This window comes from Drosophila grimshawi, unplaced genomic scaffold (assembly GCF_018153295.1).
Source record: "Drosophila grimshawi isolate 15287-2541.00 unplaced genomic scaffold, ASM1815329v1 contig_848, whole genome shotgun sequence".
NCBI lineage: Eukaryota > Metazoa > Arthropoda > Insecta > Diptera > Drosophilidae > Drosophila > Drosophila grimshawi.
This window is the reverse complement of record NW_025063692.1, coordinates 3,468,196-3,492,015: the sequence shown is the minus strand read 5'-3', so window position 1 is coordinate 3,492,015 and position 23,820 is coordinate 3,468,196. Positions and strand designations below refer to the sequence as shown.

Genomic DNA, 23,820 nt, shown 5'->3' with positions numbered 1-23,820 from the left:
CATTCTGGTTCTGGTTCTCTGGTTTTGCTGCCAATCTTCGTTGCATTTAGCCATCGGCGTCTTCGACGGTCTTCAGTGCGCTCGACTTTCTGTTTGTGTGTGTGTGTTTGTGTATGTGTGTGTGAAGAACAGTGTTTATTATTTTGTTTTGGTTCAAACATATTTTTTTGTTGTGTGTTTTTTGTGCTCTGAAAGAAGCAACAATAGAAAAGCGAACGCACTAAGAAATTCATGGGCATAGCTTGGGTATTATTTATAACAAGAGCAACAAGCTCAAAGCATAAAATCAACTGAAGCGCGACAGAAGATTGAGGGACAGAGGGTCGGCGGGACCAGCGGACGGACGGACTAAAACTGACGCAGCGTGAAGGCGAGCGAGATAGCGAATATACTATACTTAATAACTAAGGCAAGACGACTCCTGCACAAGCATATATATCTGTACATATATATATATATGTATGGCGTGTAATTATATGTCACAAATTACAGCTTAAGCTCAAATCAATAAAGTGCTGTGAAAAAATTCAGTTGCTCCTAACACGCAACGACAACAACAACAGCAACGTGAGCAGCCAAAACAAACGCACGCACGCACGCAAGCACGCACGCATATTAACGCACGCATTGTGGGCGCCCACCTCCAAACAGACGAGCAGCAGCAGCAGCAGCAGAGCCAATCAGTGCAAGCAAGAGAGACGCCCACAGCATCAGCTTAAAGCTTCATCATCATCATCATCATATAGATATATATACATATATATCTTCATACACATACTATAGAAATAATGGTAAGTCCACAGCTGACGTTGTCGTTGTCGTCGCGCGCCTTTTTCGACCAACACCAAATGCGGCATTGGCAAAAGCAAGCTTAACAACAACAACAACAACAATAACAATAATAGCAACAACACCCACACAGTCTCAGCTCGCAGTCGCAGTCAGAGCTCAGCTCGCCGTTGCCGTCTCTGCCGGCGTCGGCATTGCGATTAACACTTTGCACCACACAGCAAATCAGTTCAGTTAACGCGCTGATTTGGTTGGTGGCCAACGGTTATATATATATAAATATATAGTTCATATATATATTTTACATATTGTAGTCATTGTTGTTCAAGTAACCAGTTACGAGTGTCAATTAATTATGCGCACACAACTCTGTTAAAGCATTTTCGGCGTTTAAACCAGCTGTTCTAATTAACTAGTCCGTTTTAATTAAATTGTGTATGTCTGTGTGTGTGTGTGTGTGTAAAATAAGAGTATTCTCGCTAAGCGAATCACCTGAATAGAATCCAAGCAAACTTTGTGAATCAACAGGCAGCTTGTACTAAATACAGTGGCTACTCGATAAGCGCAACTTAAGCAATCAAAAATAAGCAAACGTTACTTTATTATTGATATTTTACTTTGGTGGTTTAGTAGATGTCTCTCAGTTTCTAAACTTTCTTGATGCAGCTGACAATTTACGCCAGCCGGATCAGATCGGACTATATCATATAGATGGCATAGGGTTAGGTTTTAAACTTGTTACTGCCAAAACTAAGTCCAGATTTCAAGCAAAAAAAAATGTATATATATTAAATTTCAGTTAGTGAAAAGCTCGAAAAGAGTCGTTATTATCTTTGTTTATTATTATTTATTTTTGTCTCTCCCTCTCTCACACACACACACACGCTCTATCTATACGTATGTATATGAATATATCTCCCTCTCTATCTCTATCTATCTCCCTCTCTCTCTATCTCTATATCTATATCTCTCTCTCTCTCTCTCTCTCTCTCTCTCTCTCTCTCTCTCTCTCTATCTCTATATCTATATCTCTCTCTCTATCTCTCTCTCTCGCTGACAGAGCTCACCGATTGTAACGCGACGCGGCGCACAGCAGGCAAAGATTCAAACACGCGCAATGCTTAAGTCAAAATCAACGCTCAACTCAACGGCGTCAACGGCGACAGCGACGGCGACAAATGCAGCGATTGCGCTGAGCAGCAACAGCAGCAGCAGCTGCGCTTCTCGCAAACCGAGTCCAGCGCTTCAGGAGGCGAAACGTCGAGCGCGCAACATGCTGAAAGCCCAGTCTACAGATCCAGTGGTGGACATTTTTCAGAATGTGAGTAAATGTGTGTCTGTGCATACATATATATATGTGTGTATATATGTATATATATATATATATATATAATCACATTAATCACATATTATTAATCTACCACCACTCGGCTGCAGGCCATGAATGCTAAGAATATGCAGCGTGGGGCAACAGCGCTCATCTATGATGACTCAATGAGCGAGCATCGCTGCCTCTGGGATGAAACGCATCAGGAGAGACCCGAGCGCTTTACGCGCACAATGGAACGGTATATATACTATATACTATACACTATATATATATATATATAATATAGATACTCTTTGCTTGCACAGTTGTCGGGAGCTGAAACTGGTGGATCGTTGTCTGCAGCTAAAATCGCGTCTGGCCACAAAGGAGGAGATCCTCAAGCTGCACTCGATGGAGCATTACGAACGCTTGGAGCAAACATCTGGCGTTCAAAATGATGAGGCACTGGAGGAACTGAGCTCCCATTATGATGCGATCTTTATACATCCGGTAAGTGAAGGGAGCTCTTTGAAGACAACCTGATAACCTTTCCACATACTACGCATTCCCATAATTCTTCAATAATGTATGCATTTGATAAGATGTGGGAGAAAAGAAAAAAACAAAAAACAATAACCAAAACAATTGTGGTATCTGTAGAACATATACGTATACATATATATATATATATAGCTTGTAATCTCTGAAAATCAGCCAAGCGTAAGAATTGTGAGAATATATTAGATTAGATAATATAAACTACGTTTCTCTATGTGTATAAATCCTGTAAATGTATGCTAATGTATTTCCATGGCCAGATTATATAGTGTAGAACAATATATAGTATATATTCATGTGTGTGCTGCAAATACAGGTTTTGTATTCCGATAGTCAGATCAGTTCAAGTCTCATCTACATTTGCATATATACATATGTATAATATAAGCTACAGATAATTCTCAAATTATAATTGTATATTGTATTGTATTCCGGATCAGATAGTAGAGACTACATCTGTGCATATAAGTTTATAACACTACAGATGGGACAGATTATATTTTACAGACGCTGTATTCGTAGTCCATAGTCAGATTAGATAGTCTCAATTGCCTTTGTATAAATATATATATACATCATAAATCCCACATACATATACATATATTTATATTACATGATCTGTTTTAAGTTCAGATTAACAAATGCTCCCCTCTCTGATTTCCTACCCACACATTTAGTCCACGTTTAAGCTATCGCTTTTGGCCAGCGGCTCGACCATTGAGCTTGTGGATCAACTGCTGCTGGGCAAGGCACAGAACGGCATGGCCATTATCCGGCCGCCTGGTCATCATGCGATGAAATCAGAATTTAATGGCTATTGCTATTTCAATAATGTTGCCTTGGCTGCCCAGCATGCCATCGATGCCTATCAGCTGCAGCGCATCCTGATCATCGACTACGATGTCCATCATGGCCAGGGCACACAGCGTTTCTTCTACAATGATCCCAGGTGAGCCGCATATTCCCATACATATCGCTTAATCTTCACTGCTCAACATGCGCTCTCTCTCACTCTCTATCTCTCTCTTTCTCTCTCTCTTACTCTCTGTGTGATAGGGTTTTGTATTTCTCGATACATCGTTACGAGCATGGCAGCTTCTGGCCCAATTTGCCAGAATCGGATTTTCATGCGATTGGCTCTGGCGCCGGCACCGGTTACAATTTCAATGTGCCGCTCAATGCGAAAGGCATGGGCAACGGTGATTATCTGGCCATCTTCCAGCAGCTGCTCGTGCCCGTCGCCCTTGAGTTTCAGCCGGAGCTGATACTTGTATCGGCCGGCTATGATGCGGCCTTGGGTTGTCCCGAGGGCGAGATGGAAGTGACGCCCGCCTGTTATCCACATTTACTCAATCCGTTGCTGCCGTTGGCCAACGCACGCATCGCTGTCATCCTCGAGGGTGGCTACTGTGTCGACTCATTGTCCGAGGGTGCTGCTCTCACGCTGCGTGCTCTGCTGGGCGATCCGTGTCCGGCGCTGGTGGAGCCGCTGCTATTGCCCAGCCCAGAGTTGCGTACGGCGCTGCTCAACTGCATCTACGTGCATCGGCCGTACTGGCGCTGCCTGCAGCTGCAACAGACCTATACACCCGGCGAATTGGAGCAGCTGCAGCATGGCGCAATGGATGCAACCGATGGAGCGCAACAATTGCATTGCGTTCAACGCATCTGGCTGGGCGGACCGATACAAACAGTGCCGGCCGTCGATCAACGGTATCCGACGCGTGGCACCTCCGTCCAGCTGAGTGCCACAGTTGTGGCAAGCAACACAGCACGTCTGCGTCTGCTGCGCACCGAAACGCAGCTGGGTGTGCCGGCAATGCGAGTGTGTTATGCCTACGATGCACAGATGCTGCTCCATTGCAATCTGCACGATGTCACACATCCGGAGCAGCCGCAGCGCATTCGTCAGATCCATCAGATGCACACCGATTATCAGCTGGTCGAACGGATGAAGCCGCTGCAGCCGCGCACAGCGACAACGGATGAGGTGTGCCTGGCCCATACACGTGCCCATGTGAATACGGTCCGTCGTCTGGCCGGACGCAAACCGGATGAATTGCAGCAATTGGGTGCCGATTACAATTCCGTCTATCTACATCCGAGTACCTTCGATTGTGCCACACTCGCCGCCGGCGCCGTACTCCAGGCGGTAGATAGTGTTATGCGCGGCGAGACGCGCAGTGGCATCTGCAATGTCCGTCCGCCGGGACATCATGCCGAATCGGATCATCCGCATGGCTTTTGCATATTCAATAATGTTGCAATTGCCGCACAGTATGCGATACGTGAATATCAATTGGAACGCATCTTGATCGTTGACTGGGATGTCCATCATGGCAATGGCACCCAGCACATCTTCGAGTCCAATCCCAAGGTCCTCTACATTAGTGTCCATCGCTACGAGAATGGCGCCTTCTTTCCCAAGGGACCCGATGGCAACTACGATGTTTGTGGCAAAAATGCCGGATGTGGCTTCAATGTGAACATCCCATGGAATAAGGTGAGCTTTTATGAGCTATTATCAACTCTTCCAATTTCTAATTGAGTGGATTGCATCAATCCTTTTTGCAGAAGGGCATGGGCGATGTGGAATATGCGTTGGCCTTCCAGCAGCTAATCCTACCCATTGCGTACGAGTTTAATCCGCAGCTGGTGTTGGTTTCGGCTGGTTTCGATGCGGCTATCGGTGATCCATTGGGTGGTTGCAAGGTGACACCGGAGGGCTATGGCCTCTTCACCCATTGGCTGTCCGCATTAGCTGGCGGACGGATCATTGTGTGCCTCGAGGGTGGCTACAATGTCAATTCCATATCGTATGCGATGACCATGTGCACCAAGACCCTGCTAGGTGATCCAGTGCCGATCTCGTCCACATCCGCATCATCCTCGTCATCAGCGCTCGGCTCCCAAACGGTTGCGTTCCAGAGCTGTGTGGAGACGCTGCAGCTGTGTGTGGAGCAGCAGCGCAAGCATTGGAAGTCGCTGGTGTTCAACAGCAAACTGCCACAAGGCAGCACGCTGGGCGAGAAGAATAACAATGAGGATTTTCTTGCTGTCGCATTGGAGCAGCTAAATATCACGTCGCAGGGTGATGGAGATGCTTCCGTTCCCGCTGCTAATATCCACGATGATGGTGATGGTGGTGGCCAGCAGCAGATCTCGGCCAGCGGCACCAAGCCCAAAGTCAAGGTAAAAACGCAAATCAAACATGCGTCAGAGGTACGATTTAATTCTGATTCAATTGTCGAGCATCCTGTCTCCCATTATCTCTCTCTCCCTTCCTTTCTCTGTCTGCCTCCCTCTCTCTCTACTAACCCCCCCACCCACCAAGTGTTGAGATGTCAAATCGACTAAAAATCAAAAAAAAACCGCTGCTCGCTCAGCGGGACGACTTCGTGTACTGAGAGCGTCGATCCGAACCATTTAGCAGGCAATACATAAAGGCGTCAAATCTCCCAAAGAAAAATCGTCTCAGCTGAGCGGCTTCGTGTGCTGAGAGCGGTTTCGTGTGCTGAGAGCGTCGAACCGAAGGCAACGCGTCATTTTGGCAGGCGTAGATCGGATCGTGTCCAGCAGCGAGCGCAGTTCCTTCATTATTCGGCTGGAATAGAGATGCGTGCCAGGCTGCAAACAGGCAGAGAAGATATAATACTCCCCCCATCCCCTCCCCTACTCCATCTCACTATATTTATATTTTGCTATCACTCTCTTTCTCTGACTGCATCCAATTGTTGAGCTCTTTAATTGTTTGCTTGTACAGGCACTCGAGCAAAAGGAATTGCTTACAATTTGTGCGCTCAAAAGCTGCCCACACTTGAGCCTTTTGCGCACGGCGGAGGCTCCCAAATGTAAGCTTATCCCTCACTTTCTCTCTTTTCTCGCTCGTTACAGTTATTATGTGCATGAATAATTTTGTACAAAGCTTTTTATTGGCGTTTTTTTATAGCTTTTAATATCACTTATTTTTGTTTGATTTTTTTTTTATCAGTATATACATGTATATATATATATATTAGCTTCTTTGTTATACAATGTAAAAAGCCGCCAAATCGATTAAAAGCTGACTGAATCAAAAATAGGATCGATTGATTCGATTCTTTGTCAGCTGCGCAGTCGAACATCTTGCGCAGCTTGCTGCGACATGTTCGTTCTCTAGTTGAATGGAAACCCACTTCCTTGCACGTGTGCGAGTGAACAGCAACACTTTTTCCATTAGCTCCCCTTTAAGGCATATAAATATGTGCGAAAATATTATGCATGTTTGCTATGCTTTGTGATGACAGTTAAAATGCTCTGCTCTGTGTGCTGTGTGCTGAATTATGCCCGATACTAATTGAAATTTACTTACGTATTTTGTTTTTTTGATAATGGCGGCATCAGCAATAAGGGGGAAGAAGAGCGCGTGCGGCGACTGCGAATCAACGGTGGAGAATTGGTTGTGTTTGAGCTGTCATCAGATCGGTTGCGGTCCCCACACATACGGCCACATCGAACAGCATTGCCAACGCAACAAACATCCGTTGGCGCTGTGCCTTGGCGACATGTCCGTTCGGTGTTGCGAGTGCAATATCGCCAAAATCGTCGAGCATCCCCAGCTCGATGCGTATAAGAACACAATGGCGTCGCATCTCGACAAGTTTGATGACGGTGATGATAATGCTAATGATGACAATGATGATGATGATGTTGAGAGCAGCTATTGCATAGTGCATCCGGAGCGGAATGAGCCATGACCCATGTTGTTGCGTGTGCTGTCTGCGCTAACGGTTTACATGTGCAGGCTGTCGCCGACGCTTGGACATCTGCTGCAGCTGCTCGTGGAGCATTGGTGGCCGCTGCTTGAGCGCATTTATCTAAAGCTCATACAATATTTTCTCTCCCAATGAGAGTCCCCCTCCCCCATTCCCTCCTCCCCTTGTGTACCTTCGCAAACGCTGTTAATTGTTTGTTTTGGGTTTTCACACGTTTTGTGGACCCTTACTTAATTATTGTATGCATTTTACTTATAGATACATCATATGTATATATAAATATATGTATTATGTGTATTATCATTGTTGAGTAGCTAAAAAAAAAATACAATTGTTATCACATTTGATCATTACTTGACTAATATTATGATTATATACCAACTAATAAAATCGACGAGCAATAAGCTATATTTTTTGGCATAAGCACAACTCTTGTGTTATTTATTTAATTACGATTTATGGTTCATGTTGCAGACAATGGCTTCATACACGAACAACACTTGCAAACACGTTCCAACGATTACATGAAACTTGCTTGATCGCTGTTGATTTATTACGATTAGACTTGTGCTCTCAGTTTATTTTTAAGAAGCAACTGCTGAAAGATCTGATAAAAATTATGGTGAACAAAAGAAAAATTATTGCAATCCATACTGGTTTGCATAGAATTAAACTATGTTGTTGGCCACAGAGCAAAACAAATCTCTGCCGTGAACTGATTAACGGTATTACAAAAGCAAAGAGCGCAAAGCTCCCTCTTTATTTTCTTTGGAGTGAGACAGATAGCGAGCCGATTTTCAGTGCAAAGCAAACAACGAAAAGCTTTCTCTTTATTCCATTTCTAATTTTCTTTGAGTTTTGTTGACAATTTTGATGCCGAACTAACCATTTGGAAAAAAAAGATATGTGCCTCAAATATAAATATATATATATATATATATATATATATATATATTCGTATTGTAGTCAGCAGACATTTTTTTTACACGGAAACAAAAAAAACAGATCAAAATCTTAAAATAAGTAGGAAAAATGCAAAATGCTGCAAAATTTGATTGTTGTTATTTGTTTGTCTTTGATTTTTTAGACTTATTTGATTTTAGAGCACTTTTGAGAGGCGCTTGACGCTTGCGATTGGTAACACGTTGTTGCTTCTGTGCTTGCCGCTCATCCTCCTCCTCGTCGCTCTCTACTTCATCACTCTCCTCTTCATCACTCTCCGCGTCATCACTCTCCGCGTCATCACTCTCCGCCTCTTCTTCAGCACTCACTGGTGAATTTTCACTGTTTTCCTCGTCATCTTTAGCCTGCTGATCAAATTCTATGGAGACAAAGCCACGCCTTGTTGCCATTGCTGGCTGCTGCTCCTTTGGCTGCCGCGAATCCAGTCGACTTTCTGGCAACTGTTTGTCGTGCTGCGGCTCCTGCTGCTGCTTGCCACACTGTTGTAAGTCGAGCAGTGCCAGACAAGTTGGACGACAATCGATGTTGGCCTCGGCAAGCAGCTGCAGCTTTTTATCGGCCACACTTGGAAATTGCCACACTTTGAGCTCGCCCGAGCTGGGGGGGATTAAAGGAGTTAATTAATCAGTCTTTCTCTCTCTCTCAGTCACTCACTCACCTGGATATGGTGACCAGAGTGTCCTGCAGGCAGGACATGGCCTTCACGCGCTGCTCGTGCGCTGCAATTATGTGCGGCTGTCAATCAGTCGAAAGATTGAGATTAGTTTCAATTAACAAACAGATTACAACAAATATATATATTACATGCTGCTCCTGATCCTCCTCGCCCCCCTCCTCCAGTGAGATCCAGGCAATGCTGCCGTTTTCGAGGCCTGCCAAACAATTGGAGGCATCCAGCCAGGCGACACAAATGGCTTTCGCTGGCAACTTAATATGGCGCACAATGCTGGCCGAGCGTATCTCAAAAATGGCCAAAGCTAGTGGGCCACTGAGCGTGAAATGTTCACCGGTTGTGGACCAGGACAGACAGTCGGGTGCCGTGCCCAGCTCTCGTTTGCTCCGCAAATTGGTGCGGTATGCGACGCGACCCTTGATCAGATTCCATGTGTTCAACACGAGATCGGCGCCCAGGGAGAGGGCCAGACGATTGCTGGGATGGCAGGCGAGCAGATTAACCGCTTTGCGATTATGCGCCTTCGGCCAGTCGCCCTCGATTCGCCAGCTGCCGACACGGGTGGCAATCATGTGGCCATCGGCGCCGCCCGACAACAGATGCGTCGCGTCCGATGCGAAGACGAGTGTGTTAATTGTGCCCGTGTGATTGGTCAGAATATGCGCCTGTTTGCGTCGCTCCATATCGTATATGAAGATGCGATCATCGATGCCACCGCTGGCGATCCATTTTCCCTTGGCGGCCAAACATTTTATGGAGCCGGCATGCGATTTATCGGCAAATGTTTGCTTTAATTGTGCTTGGCTATCGTCGCGCTGCCTGATCAGCTGGTAGCCCAACAGATATTCGCTGTAGGTGCCCACAATTATCTCGATTGCCGGCAATGACATTTCTTTTGCTTATTTTGTGCAACAAGCAACAGAAATTTTTGTTTAGACGCTTTTGGCTCGTAGCACGTGCAACAACATAACAGCTGAGCGGCCATATCGATATATCGATAACAAACACCATATTTAAGCTATTAAGTAGGTGGCAGTATTGTCAAAACGATGTCATTTGTGTTATTCGCTCACGAATCGAGAAAATTTAGATGGCATCCATTTGTGATTACAATTTTTACTTAACTCATTGATTTTATATTTGAATATATTTTGCGCAATTGATGCCTGCATAACTCGTGCAAGGTTTTGCTGTCTAAATTTTGTTGATGATTAGCCCATATGGCAACGCCGCAGACACATTTTCTCCTCAGCCCTGGTTAACTTGGTTGTGTGTGAGTGTTTGTGCAGCCCTGCTGGGTAAACGATTACAGTTTTATTTGCCGAATTTAAGTCAAGAAATAAACCGCGACAAGCAGCGCAAACAATAAATAATTATTGTTTAAAAGCAAACATAAATAAATAGCGACAAGCGACAATTTGGTAACACTTTGGCTGCACTCATTATTCAATAAAAAAGAGTCAAATAAAGAGACGCCGACAAAACTCAAATGTCAAAAAGTTCCTCTGGGTAAGTTTGAAACAGTCACAAAAGAAAAAAGCAATTAATAAAAAAATATCAATCTATATATTTGTTAATAACAGGCGTGGACGGGATCGGGAACGCGAGCGCGACAGGGAGAGGGAGCGGGACAGACACTATGAGAGTCGCAGCGGACGCAGCGGCAATGAATCCTCAAGAAATGGCAGCAGCTCCTTGCCCAGCACAATCAGCAGCAGCAACAATAACAGCAACAACAACAGCAGCAGTAGCAGCAGCAGATCTGCTGCACGCGAGGAACGCAAGCGTGCCAAGGAGCTGCCCAAGGAGCCGATGAGCTCCACACGCGATACAAAGCGACGCAAACGATCCCGCTCCAAGGATTACGACAAGGAAAAGTAAGCAATCAACACGAGTAGTACACATGTATATATATATATATATATATACATCTGGACAGTAAGATAGGTGTGCCGAAGCAATAACTTGGTGACAAGCATCGTTTAGCATAGTTAATTAACTTGACTCGATATTTATTTAGCCTTTAATTTGTAAAGAAGTTCTCAGATCAATTGGACATTGATCGTTCAATTTCTGCTTGATCTTGGAAAAAGTTTTCCAAATTTTATGCAACTCGTTTTAACAAATATTCGATGAGACTTGCGATTGTCATTAAGATTACTAATTGTTGTCCAGCTATGTGTATATAATCTTTGTCTCAGTCTATCAATTTTCTCAATTAAAAATATTTCATCTATTGCAGACGCCAGCTGGAGCGAGAACGGGACAAGGAGAAGGATAAGGACAAGGAGAAGGAGAAGGAGCGAGAGCAGCGGGAGCGTGAAAAGGATAGGGAACGCGAGCGCGAGCGACAGCGGGAGCAACGGGAGAGAGAAAGGGAACGAGAACGTGATCGAGATCGGGAAAGAGAACGGGAACGGGAACGGGATAGGGACAAGGAACGTGAAAGAGAACGTGAACGAGATCGGGAACGGGAACGAGAACGAGAACGGGAGACAACGACACGTCGTCCAGTGGCGCCGATAGCGACACTCATCATACCCGTTGGCTCGTCGTCGAGCAGCTCGACAAATGGCGAGGCGGAAGCGGATGCGGAGGCCGACGAGGAGGAGGTGGAGATTGACAAGGAGGAGCAGCAGCGTCGTCTCGAACAGGAGATGATCAAGCGACGCGAACGCATCGAACGTTGGCGTGCTGAGCGCAAGCAGCGCGAACAGGAAGCCGGCAAGCAGCGCGATGCAACCGGCAAGCCAACAACAGCAACAACAACCACGGCAACAACAACAACAATGATGGCAACCACGGGCATCGGAACGGGAACGGGAACGGGTGCGGGAATGACAAAGGGTACGGGCATGGAGACGGGAACGGAAAGCGGAACGGCTACGACGACAACGATCAAGAAATGGAGTCTCGAGGATGAGTCCGAGGAGGAGGACAACAATGTGTCGCCAGATGCGGGCACAACTGAAATGGACGGGAACAAGGAGGAGCCCGATTCGCCACCATCGAAATTCCTTAGCATACGCAAGCGATTCGATGATGATCTCGTCGAGTCCAAGTTTTCTCCACTGAAGCGTCCCACATTCAGTCGGGTGCTCAACATGGTAATTACATCGCCAGCAAAAGAGGCAGCAGCAGCAACTGCTGCTCCAACTGCTGCTCCTGCTGGCGCTACAACTGCTGCTGCAACTGCTGCTGCAACTCCTGCTGCTGTCAAAGAAAAGGAGACTAGCAAGGAACAGTTGGCGGAGGCAACTCCAACTGCCGCCGCAGCGGCGCCAATGGAAACCGAAACAACAGCGACAAAGACGACGGCGACGACGACGACGACGACAACGACGACGAAGCCGGAGAATAATGTTGATGATGAGGATGACATGGATCCACTGGATGCCTACATGCAGGAGGTCAACAAGGAGATGCGACGCGTCAATCATTTTGTGACGCCGCCGCCAAAAGCGCAGGGCGTCGTCATTCTGACGGGCGTGGCCAAAAAGAAGACGACCCAGGTGAAGAAGGGCGAACTAATCGAACAGAATATGGATAGTCTGGAGTATTCGAGTGAGGATGAGCTGGAGGATATACGCGACACGGCCGTCAATCTGGCGATGAAGCATCGCAAAGAGTTGGCCAAAATCGATCATTCATCGGTCAGCTATGCGCCATTCCGTAAGAATTTCTACGTGGAGGTGCCCGAATTGGGACGCATGACCAACTCCGAGGTGGACAAGTATCGCACCGATCTCGAGGGTGTTCAAGTCAAGGGCAAGGGCTGCCCCAAGCCCATCAAGGTACGCTTAATCAATCAATCAATCAATCAATTAACCACAATTTGCCACTTTAATTCTTTTTCTGTTTCTGTCTCTTTGTTAGACGTGGGCGCAATGTGGCGTTAGCAAGAAGGAAATGGATGTGTTGCGGAAACTGGGCTTTGAGAAGCCAACACCGATTCAGTGCCAAGCGATACCCGCCATAATGTCTGGCCGAGATCTGATTGGCATTGCCAAAACGGGCAGTGGCAAAACGTTGGCCTTCATTCTGCCCATGTTTCGTCACATCTTGGATCAGCCAACGCTGGAGGATGGCGATGGCGCCATTGCCATCATAATGGCACCGACACGCGAACTCTGCATGCAAATTGGCAAGGACATTCGTCGATTCAGTCGCTCGCTGGGTCTGCGACCGGTTTGTGTTTATGGCGGCACTGGCATCTCCGAGCAGATAGCGGAATTGAAACGTGGCGCTGAGATTATTGTTTGCACGCCGGGACGCATGATTGATATGCTGGCGGCAAACTCCGGCCGGGTGACCAACTTGAGACGGGTCACGTATGTGGTGCTCGATGAGGCCGATCGCATGTTCGACATGGGCTTTGAGCCGCAAGTGATGCGCATTATCGACAATGTCCGACCGGATCGACAAACGGTGATGTTCAGTGCCACATTTCCCCGACAAATGGAGGCACTCGCTCGACGGATACTCAAAAAACCGGTGGAGGTAATTGTCGGCGGACGATCGGTGGTCTGCAAGGATGTCGAACAGCATGTGGTTATACTGAACGATGAGGCCAAGTTCTTCAAGCTATTGGAACTGTTGGGCATCTACCAGGAGACGGGCAGCATCATTGTCTTTGTCGATAAGCAGGAGAATGCCGACATATTGCTGCGTGATCTGATGAGGGCATCGTATCCGTGCATGAGCCTACACGGTGGCATCGATCAGTTCGATCGCGATTCGACCATCATTGACTTCAAGTCGGGCAAGGTGCGTCTGCTGATTGCCACCTCGGTGGCGGCACGCGGTCTCGATGTCAAGGATCTCATTCTGGTCGTCAACTACGATGTGCCCAATCACTACGAGGACTATGTGCACAGGTGAGCTCGATCATATATATGTATATATTTATGCAGATTATGTTATGTTATCCTATGCAGGTGTGGACGCACTGGTCGCGCCGGGAACAAGGGCTGTGCGTTTACGTTTATAACGCCGGAGCAGGCACGTTATGCGGGCGATGTGATACGTGCCTTTGATCTGTCCGGCACACTAATACCGCCGGAGCTGCAAACGCTGTGGACGGACTACAAGGCCGCCCAGGAGGCGGAGGGGAAGACGGTGCACACCGGTGGCGGTTTCAGTGGCAAAGGCTTCAAATTCGATGAGCAGGAATTCAATGCGGTCAAGGAGAGCAAGAAACTGCAGAAGGCCGCTCTCGGCCTGGCCGATTCCGATGATGAGGAGGACATTGAACAGGATATCGATCAGCAGATCGAGCAAATCTTTGCCGCCAAGCGAACCGTTAAGGATACCTCGACGCTGGCTGGCAGTGGTCAATCGTTGGCCACATCTGCCACTGGCGGCACAAATCAACTACAGCTCACCCAGCAGCAGCAGCAGCAGCAGCAGCTGCAGCAGCAACAACAACAGCAGCAGCAGTTGCAACAGCAGCAGCAGCAATTGCAACAGCAACAACAACAGCAGCAGCAACAGTTGCTGCAGCAACAGCAACAACAACAGCAGTTGGCCTCAGCATCGACAGTCGGCTCCGACAAACTGGAGCTGGCCAAGCGACTGGCCTCCAAGATAAGCAGCAGCCGCAATCTGGACACCAAGGCCAATCAATCGGCGGCAGCCGCCGCTGTTGCAGCGGATTCGCTAATGAAGGGTCAGCCGGGTCAAAGTGGGCAACCGATGTTGACGGCGCGCACTGTTGTCGAACAGCTGGTGGCGAAGCTGAACAACAAGCTCAACTATCAGCCCAAGGAGGTTGAGGAGAGCATGGCGGCACTGATGGGCACCAATAGCAATTCGTTTACCAAATACGAAGAGGAGCTGGAAATCAATGATTTCCCTCAGCAGGCACGCTGGAAGGTCACCTCAAAGGAGGCGCTGGCCCAAATCTCCGAATACTCGGAGGCAGGACTGACGGTGCGTGGCACGTATGTGCCGCAGGGCAAAAATCCGCCAGAGGGTGAGCGTAAACTCTATTTGGCCATCGAGAGCTGCAGCGAGCTGGCCGTGCAGAAGGCCAAGCGGGAGATAACGCGCCTCATCAAGGAGGAGTTGCTCAAGTTGAGCTCGGCCCATCATGTCTTCAACAAGGGACGCTACAAGGTCGTCTAGAAGTAGCTGTAAATTCGGGTTGCATTCTAAAAACTACTACTACTACTAATAATAATAAATCCCACAAGGATTATACGATATAAATACATATATAGTAGCTAAGTGTTGCCAATGCTCGCAGAACAACATCGTATGCAATGCTATCTTGTTTCAAGAAACAATAAACAATAAACAAAACATACAAACAATAAATGTAGTTCGCTTCAAGAGTCTTTTCGCACACAAAACTAATTTCTATTTGAATTTGCAGCACGTCTAACTAAATGTAGAATTTTAAAGCATACCCTTAGGCTGAAGAATAAAATATGTTGTGCAAACTAGTTGCTCCAAGTCGAAATTTGTAAAGCATACTTTTAGGCGGGCTGCTTAAAGAACCAAAATAGCAAAAGATGCTCCACAATTTGCAGACCGAAGGGAAATTGGTGTTATGTTCTCAAAACTAGAAATTTGAAAGTCCTTTGGTCAGTTAATGGCCCTCACACAGGACTCGGCAGGATCCACTTGACAATCGAGAGCGTTGATTGGAGCGAGCGTTGAACCATCAGTGGCCAAGGCAAAGAAGTGTCAAATAAGTAAAGTGCGAATTTAAAATACGCATGCATTACTAAAATTGGCCTACATATATCGATAGTAATTGGACTTACGCACCTATATCTATATGTCATCTGAAAAATCTCTTTAACCGATTTGTGGATATTTTTGGAAATGCTTAAAAGATTTTGCATTGAGGTGAAAGGTGTAACTGCCCAACCATGATTCCCTTGATGATCCCCTTCTAGGCTCATGGATTGAGTTGACTCTCAATTCATGTTTAATCGATCACATTTATCGATAAACAAGAAATGAGCTCACCAATCAGCTGCGCTGTTGTAAAACCCATTGAAATTTATTCATTTTTATTTCTCAAAGATCTTTCACGTATGCTGTACAAAATTAAAATATTTGTTTGGTTTTTAATTTTTTATAGGTTTTTTTTTTTTGTATATTTGAGTTTTAGCTTATTTAGCTGCATTTATCGCCCGCCGTCCGCTTATCAATTGATTTTCATGCTACAATATTTTGTGTCTAGAAACTACTAAAATTAAATTTAAATGTAGTTATGAGCTTTTCATTTTTGTGTCATTATCAATTACCATATTATTACATTTCTCTCCTTATGCTTTATAATTATATATATATTATAATTATATATATATATATATAATTATAAATATAATTATTATAATTATTATTATGCGCTTGAAAAAAATTGGTTTGTTTTATGCACTAATTTGTCGGCAATGTTTTTTTGTGTTTTTTTTTTGGTATTTTGTGTTATTTTTATCGTTTTTGTTTTAATTTTTTTTTGGTTTTTTATTTTTAATACAAAACTATTTTTTTTATTTTAAAATTATTATTGAATTTGCTTTTTCGCTTCTTGCTCATGATTTTGTTATGGCTGCTAAACATTCAAAATCATTCTCACACTTTATATATATATATATATATATATATATATATATATATGCGATATATATTTATACACTTATAGTACTCATGTAGTACCATAAATAGTATATCATTCTCATTTTGCATATGTACAAGTCTAGTTAAAACTAATAAAATGTGCTAAATTAAAAAAAAAACAAAAAAATTTATATATATAATATATTTATTAAAATTTTATATTATATATATTTGTATTATTAGTTAGTTTTTAGTTATTAATCAATGTTTTTGTTATGTTTTTTTTTGTCGTTGTATTTTTATTTTTTTTTTAGTATTTCTTTTGGTTTTTCCGTTAGTTTAGTTTGGCAACTGTTTAAATTCGTTGCAATATCTTCAGTTGTTGCTAACATTTTTTTGTTTTTCCTTTGTTTTGCATTAGTTTACTTAAATTTAAGAAAAAAAAAATCTGCTGTGTGTGTGTGTGTGTGTGGTTGTGTTGGAGTGTATGTTTGTGTGCTAAGGTTAATTATATGTCTAATTGGATGTATAATGTAGAAGAAAAACAAAATAAATGAAATACAACTAAGTAAATACTATAACGCACTGAAGGAAGGAAGCATCAAGAAGTTTTGCTGCTAGTTTGGGTTCCGCTGGGATTGCATCCGGTACCGGTCTAGGTTCGGATCGGTTCGGTTCGGTTCCGTTTGGTTCGGTTTGGTCTGGTCCGGAGCGTGTGTCTGTGTGTTTGGACTAAAAGTCTCACTATTGCATCTACTGTGTTTTGCTCCCGCTTCTTTTGAAGCTAGCATAACCATTATACATATAGGAATGTTAGATTCGTTTTCTTTTTTTCCTTTTCTTTCCTTTTTTTTTTTTTGTTTACGGTATTTACAATCGAATCGAAACTCTATAATATATATACATATACATGGGGTAATATGTGTGTCTGCGTGTATGCTTTGTAGTTGTAGTTAACCCAGTTTTTTTTTGCTTAGTTGTAGTTTTTTTTTTTTTTTGTTTTTTAAATAGAGCGCAATTCTTATTATCGGATCACTTGAAGCAATTTTGTGGAGTTTTTTTGGTCGCTTTATTTGTGTGTGTGTTTGTGTGTGTGAGTGTGTTTTTAGTTTTGCTTGTTGCCCGGTGTAAATTGTTTATTCATTTCAAGTTTTTTTATATTTGTTTTTTGTTTGTTTTTTTTTTATATTTTCTTTTTGTGGTTTATTTTAAATCTGAAAAAATAAAATAAATTTCAAAATTAATTGATTAGTAGGGCACATCAAAGGACAATGGCATTAACTTAAGTGTTCAGTTCAGAGATACAACAATGCTACAAGAGAAAAGAATCGGCTATATTTCACATATATCTGTTAAGGATTATATATGTGATAGCTGTCCCATATAATTGGTTCTAGGCAGTACCTAGACATAGAAATAGGTAGCCGGGCAGTTATCCCTTGTGAAACTATGTCTATGTTCCCGTATACCCTGTACCCATATAGAAATGGGTTGCATAAATTGAGGCTAGAGCTATGTAGATTATTCTACAGGTATCACTTAAATAGATAAATCACACAAATAGATAACAATTAAAGAAGCACAAGAAATCTCAAGCATAAAGTTTTGGCCATGTTAGTTTTATAACAACCTAAATTTGGTGTTTCCTATATCGGGGAATCGAGAAAACTATCTGCTTGCAGCATGTATCAAATATGTATAGATATGTAATGAGTGTATGTGTGTATATGTGAGTATGTGCTTTAGAGTGTGTTCGAGCTGGTAACAGGATATGTGCTAGTCTAGCAGTTGCGACTACTGCATTCTTAGCTGTCTTGATTTTGCTATATATGTATATATCATACGATATGCTCTAGACTACGATAGTTTTAGAAAATCGCCCAGTCAGCCATTTATAAAAGTCGGAAGTGTTCACCCTTCAATTTAGAAAGCTTTGTGTTTTTTTTTGGAAAATGAAATAATACTTGATTCCGGGGGATTTAAGTTTCACTAAGATTATCATTTGCTTGTTTGGCTTTCAGGGTGTCAAAAAGGGACTACTAAGAAACAAACATTGTGTTCATTTAAGCATACGAAGAATAAATCATCTGCTTTTATTTTCAAATCCATTTTATGAAGTTGTCTATTTTTGGGGCTTATATTTACTAATATCATCATTTGCTGCTTTGGCTGTCAGGATGTCTACTGATGCTACTGTTAAGGTCAGATATGTTAAATGATATCGAAATAAATCATTTGCCAGCAAGGGTATTTAGTAATCGGGTTACTTTAAGATTGTTTTGTGTTTGTTTTTTTCTGTGTTTGTTATTTGTTTTTATGTTTGTTTTACCCACCTTTTTCTCCTATACAATTCAATAAATTATTGCATTTGATATGTTGGTCCATTGTTTCATTATTCGTTCCTAAAAAATTCTTGTAGTTCTTCTTGTGTTTGTATCGCGTTTAACTGAGTGTGTGTGTGTGTGTGTGTGTAGGTGCTGCCAGACTGTTAAATAAAAAAGTAAAGTAAAGTTTGTTGGTTGTTGATTGTTGGTTGTTGGTTGTAGTAGCTGATTAACTGTTGTTGTCTGCTGCCGGCCAAAACGTCATCCAATTTGTATGCGAAGATCCCAGATCCCAATCAGAATCCGTATCCGTATCCGTATCCGAATCCATAACGGTATCCGTATCCATATCCGAATCACACTACAGATAATAGTCGCCCATTAGAGAAGAAGTTGTTGTTGTTGTTGTTGCTGCTGCTGTCGCTGCTGCTGCTGTTGCTGCTGCTGCTGCTGCTGCCGTCATAAACGACTATCAGTATCCGAATCCGGCGGAGCCGTGTCCCGTCATTGATGGTGTTACACTACTAACTATACCTAATTGTGTGGCTGTATTATTTGATTGTCAGTGTTGTTGAGCGGCAAATTTCATACGTTTTTGTTTTTGGCGTTGATTGCAGAACCAGACGCGCACCACGTTTTTCTTCAAATCCAGCTTTTCGGCAATGGCAGCGATTTTCTCACCCGACGGCCTCGGCTGGACGGCGAAGTAGGCTTCCAGGGAACGCTTTTCAGGTGCCGCAATGGAAGTCCTTTTTCTTGAAAAAAGACTCGATATAGATTACTTTAGAAATGGGGCCCTAATTAATTGCATTAATTACAACTGTTTCTGTTTATGTACTTTTTTCTTTTCTCTTTTTGCTTTTTTGCGAAATGCTGAACAATTTTGCATTGGGTTTGGCTTTTGGATTTTGATGTTTTGCTTTTGATTTTATTTTTTGTTTTCTGTTTTCTGTTTTTTTGCACATTGCCAAATTAAATACGCTGCCAATTTGGTGGTTGAATTGTTGTTTGAGAGTTAAGGCTTAACAAAGGGTTTAGGCAAGGCTGTAAACCCTAAAACTGTAGTCACTCCGACTGCTAGAATTCCTCGAGCTGTGCTTCATAGGTATTCCATGCAAATTCAGAGACAAATGGGAATCGATTCATCCCTGATTCATCCGTCAATCTAAGGCTCTCTGTAGGAGAAGGCGAAAGTTTCACGGGATGGAACACAATCTGCCTGCAATCTAGATATTCAGATATGGGGGCCTTTTCCATCCTTCTGCCGTCATCTGCCCCAACCTAATCTAAGTAAACCCATATGACGATATTAACCCAAAAATCATAAAATGTCTACTTTGGCGCAGACATCCTTAAACCCATGGCATATATGTATATATGTACTATATACTTGATCAGCAGCACTGGCCGAGTCTAGATAGCCGTCTGTCCGTCTGCTTATCCATCTCTCTGTCTGGCTTTATATATGCACGAGGGATTACCTCGCGAAGCTACCTTTAGATATTTTATAGATGTCATAGGAATAATCGGTATCACTTATGTTATCTCCTAGTCGAGCTCATTCAACTATAGCATCGATACTCATTTTTGTTTCCTTTTTTTTTAGATTTGTAGCGAAATTTAACTAACAAAGCAGTTGCTTCTTGTTTCCATTTTAATTTTAGCTTAAGTTACAAAAAAAGAAAAACAGAAATAATAAGTAGCGAATTAATTAAGCATGACTTGTAGCCCCATTTCAAAATGAATAATTATGGCTTTGGCAACTTAGATAGTTGGATAGTTTTAGATACGCTTCGTCGATTTGAGAATAGTTGTAGTTCAGTTTACAGCCTTGGTAAATTATTGTTTGGATGGAGAAGGTGTGAGCTGAGTGGTGGGAGGGGATTCCTGGGCACTGCTTGAATTGGTGTCTGTTTTGTTTATCGTTTACCGTTTGGCTTGGTAATTGAAACCATTTCTACCTTTTCTTTTCGCCCGCCGGCAGAACACTGGGCGCATCGGGATCCCGTCGCTTGTTTTTCGCCTGCGCCTCGGCCTCCTCCAGCCACGCCTGCAGGATCGGCTTCAGTGCGATCATGTTGTTGTGGGACAGCGTCAGGCTCTCGAATCTGCAGATCGTGCTCTGCGACAGCGCCCCGACGCCAGGTAACTTGAGATTGGCCAACGCCTTGCCCACGTCCGCTTGTGTGACACCTGCAATCAAATCAAATCAAATCAACAAAAAAATAAATAAAATAAATAAACAATTCTTTATACAAATTGTAAATTGCTTTTGGGATATGTGTCAAATAAAGAAACAAGATATACTGCACTCATTTGAGGGGTTCGTGAATTGTTTACGTTAGATTTTTAAACAAATATTTTCTTTAAGTTTTTAGCAGAAGAAATATTTGTACTTGATTCAAGCGCAACAATAACAAACTTTAGTTGAATCTTACCCAGCTTAATGCGACGCTGCTTAAAACGCTCCGCAAAAGCTTCCAGCTCCCGAGGATCGGTGTCGGTGTCCGGATGCAGGCCAGCGGCTGCCACAGCCGCCGTTATGACAGGATGATGTACCGCTGAGTGTCCATGGTGCCCTATTCCAAAGCAGAGTAAAGAAATCTTTTATTATTTTTTCTTTCTTGAAACAGATCCTTATTTTGACTGCAGGCAGTGCATATATAGAATTAGTCGGAAGGATTCAACCTATACTTATATATTTGTCATAGCTATGAATACCAAAAATGTACCTAATATTTTTGGGATATGTACTCTATCGTATAGATCATAAAATTCAACTCAATTGGACTTCGGTCTGCAGGGTAATATGTGATCTAATCGGGGCTTATGGGTATATGGATGTATTGGATATTATGTGGATATTTACCCCCCGTGTGGCCACTTAACGTGCCCGGATGGTGGTGGCTCATCATGTGATTCATACTGTGATAGGAACCGTGCAGGTGCTGGTGTGTGGGCGTTAATGGCGACTCCGAGATGGGGGCTAACGTTGTCATCGAGCCCGTCGGGTCCAGCATATCCAGTTGATCCATTGAATGGTGCATCTGTTGGTTAACAAAAGAAAGGACAATGAAGAAGAAGAAGAATATAATGGAGCCAACTTGGACTATTGGCTATCAATGGACTCTGATGAGAGATAATAGAAAAATATCGATAAAAACCGATATTAAATCGATAAAACTATATGTCTTACACAATTTGAAAGCTAGAGTCACGAAAATTTAAAAGGCATGTTGCTCTTAAAGCCCTATAGAAATGGAAAACAATTGTTGGACTACGCCAACTTCCGTCCCTTGGCAGCAGAGTATTTCGCAGTCGGCTTTTTTTCATCTCTGATTGTGCTTAGAGGATAACAATTAATTACTAAGCATACATTGAGTTAATTAAAATTCACAAATGCAGTTTTGGGATATATGTTCTCATATACATGTACAAATCTGTATATATATATATATATATATGTATATATATCCTGTGAACTACACAAATCTACTCAAATATTAAAGGTCCCATTCGAGTGAACGGCTTAGACCCAACCGACTAAATAATTGAGTAATTTTGATCAACTAACACACAAATGGCATTTAAAGTTGAGAAAGTGTATGTGTGTGTGTGTGTGTGTGTGCGTGTGTGTGTACAGTGGATGCTATATATATATTAAGTGGAAATGTAAAATGCGTACAACGACTTTATATCTAATTAAAGTCCAGTCGCAAAAGTTGGGCGATAAAGGGTTCTCACAAAACAACAACACTGAAAAGTGTTGTGAAACTTGAGTTGAAAAACTGGCGCAACTTTTGAATGGGTTTGTTGGCTGGTGGAAGGGGAAGAGGTGTGGGGAAGTAGGGGGGGGGGGGGGGAATGGTGCTAAGCACTTGTTACAAAATCTTTTGTGTCGTGTAGCTTTAATTGAACGAGAGTCGAGGCAAAACACACACAGACACACACACACAGCTGCAAAGGAGTATTGGCTGGAGAGAGAAAGAGACAGAGAGGGAGGGAGAGAGGTAAGCAGCAACGGGTAGGTTAATGTTGAGACACGGTCGCAACTCTTTTGTCTATGCATCAAATATTTATAGAGTTGTTCAATTATTAAAACAAATATGAATAGCAACTAAAAAGCAAAAGAGGAACAAAATCCGAAAGGCAGCCATCGCTGCCTACAACAAACTCTACAAAGTAGACTCTACACTCTCTCCCTCTCCCTCTCTCTTTCTCTTTCTCTGCACGCATATACATATCGCTCTCTTGCTCCCCCCACTCTCTCTCTCTCTCTCGCTCTCTCTCACACTGTCGCATTTGTATTTTTATTTTGTTTTTAGATGTGTGTTGCTTGTTGTTAAGCTAAGCATTTAAACTGATTACAACTAAAAAGTATGCAACATCAACAACAACAACAACTGGGAAGGAGGGTGGGGGAGGGGTGTGCGGGTTGGTGTCGCTATACACTCATATTTATTTATCTTTTTCTAAAAAGATATGTATTTATGCTAGGCATGTGTCTGTCTGTGCATGTACAAAACATGCCACGCCCCCTCAATGCGACGCTTAGAAATGGACACAAGCTATAAATACATAGATATATATATACACACACACACACACACAGACAGACGCTTACACACCCACAGAGACAGAGAGAGACACGCATGTTGGCTGTGGGCAATTATGTAAAACTCTAAAATGATAAGCAGGCGGCGCATGGGGAAGGCCTACGAAAAACAACAATAAGAAGCAAGCAGCCTGCCGGCAGCTCAGCTCTCAGCTGTGACCAGGCTCCATGTTCCATGTACATAACAGACTAAAGCCGACGACGACATCAGCTCTCTCACTCACTCCCGCTCTGGTTATCGTTTGTTTGCTCGCTCGCTCGCT

At 43.3% G+C, this 23,820-nt stretch overlaps 4 protein-coding genes across 9 annotated transcripts in view; 2 read left to right on the top strand and 2 right to left on the bottom strand.

Annotated features, from left to right (window-relative positions):
* Positions 1 to 512: 512 nt before the first annotated feature.
* LOC6569456 (histone deacetylase 6) lies at positions 513 to 7,836 on the top strand. Of its 3 annotated transcripts, XM_032741467.2 has the most exons (9): positions 516 to 791; positions 1,850 to 2,110; positions 2,227 to 2,357; positions 2,425 to 2,608; positions 3,334 to 3,605; positions 3,713 to 5,159; positions 5,231 to 5,878; positions 6,420 to 6,507; positions 7,040 to 7,836. In XM_032741467.2, exons 1-9 carry the CDS (start codon positions 789 to 791, stop codon positions 7,390 to 7,392), a joined length of 3,387 nt encoding a protein of 1,128 aa, XP_032597358.1. In that variant the 5' UTR covers positions 516 to 788; the 3' UTR covers positions 7,393 to 7,836. The 3 variants fall into 3 exon arrangements, with proteins under 3 accessions (XP_032597359.1, XP_032597358.1, XP_032597360.1); XM_032741468.2 differs by lacking the exon at positions 6,420 to 6,507 and having other exon boundaries at positions 513 to 791; positions 7,040 to 7,108; XM_032741469.2 differs by lacking the exon at positions 6,420 to 6,507 and having other exon boundaries at positions 5,231 to 5,848.
* A 602-nt stretch (positions 7,837 to 8,438) lies between these two features.
* Positions 8,439 to 9,994, bottom strand: LOC6569455 (p21-activated protein kinase-interacting protein 1-like). The gene is made up of 3 exons (XM_001995751.2): positions 9,178 to 9,994; positions 9,032 to 9,108; positions 8,439 to 8,970 (listed from the first exon to the last, which is right to left on the bottom strand). The coding sequence occupies exons 1-3, from the start codon at positions 9,934 to 9,936 to the stop codon at positions 8,472 to 8,474; spliced, it is 1,335 nt and encodes a 444-aa protein (XP_001995787.1). The 5' UTR covers positions 9,937 to 9,994; the 3' UTR covers positions 8,439 to 8,471.
* A 358-nt stretch (positions 9,995 to 10,352) lies between these two features.
* LOC6569454 (probable ATP-dependent RNA helicase DDX46) lies at positions 10,353 to 15,364 on the top strand. The gene is made up of 5 exons (XM_032741323.2): positions 10,353 to 10,555; positions 10,630 to 10,923; positions 11,289 to 12,840; positions 12,923 to 13,923; positions 13,984 to 15,364. The coding sequence occupies exons 1-5, from the start codon at positions 10,536 to 10,538 to the stop codon at positions 15,170 to 15,172; spliced, it is 4,056 nt and encodes a 1,351-aa protein (XP_032597214.1). The 5' UTR covers positions 10,353 to 10,535; the 3' UTR covers positions 15,173 to 15,364.
* A 3,778-nt stretch (positions 15,365 to 19,142) lies between these two features.
* Positions 19,143 to 23,820, bottom strand: part of LOC6569453 (inhibitory POU protein) — a 34,445-nt gene continuing 29,767 nt past the window's right edge. For 2 of the 4 annotated variants that reach the window (XM_043216205.1, XM_043216206.1), the window contains 5 exons: positions 21,812 to 21,989; positions 21,381 to 21,521; positions 20,904 to 21,135; positions 19,534 to 19,697; positions 19,143 to 19,476 (listed from right to left, as the gene is read on the bottom strand). In XM_043216205.1, coding sequence (XP_043072140.1) covers positions 19,415 to 19,476; positions 19,534 to 19,697; positions 20,904 to 21,135; positions 21,381 to 21,521; positions 21,812 to 21,989 — 777 coding nt within the window. In that variant the 3' untranslated portion in view covers positions 19,143 to 19,414. The remainder of the gene's footprint in view (positions 19,477 to 19,533; positions 19,698 to 20,903; positions 21,136 to 21,380; positions 21,522 to 21,811; positions 21,990 to 23,820) is intronic. The other 2 variants (XM_032741395.1, XM_043216207.1) reach the window with 1 other exon arrangement.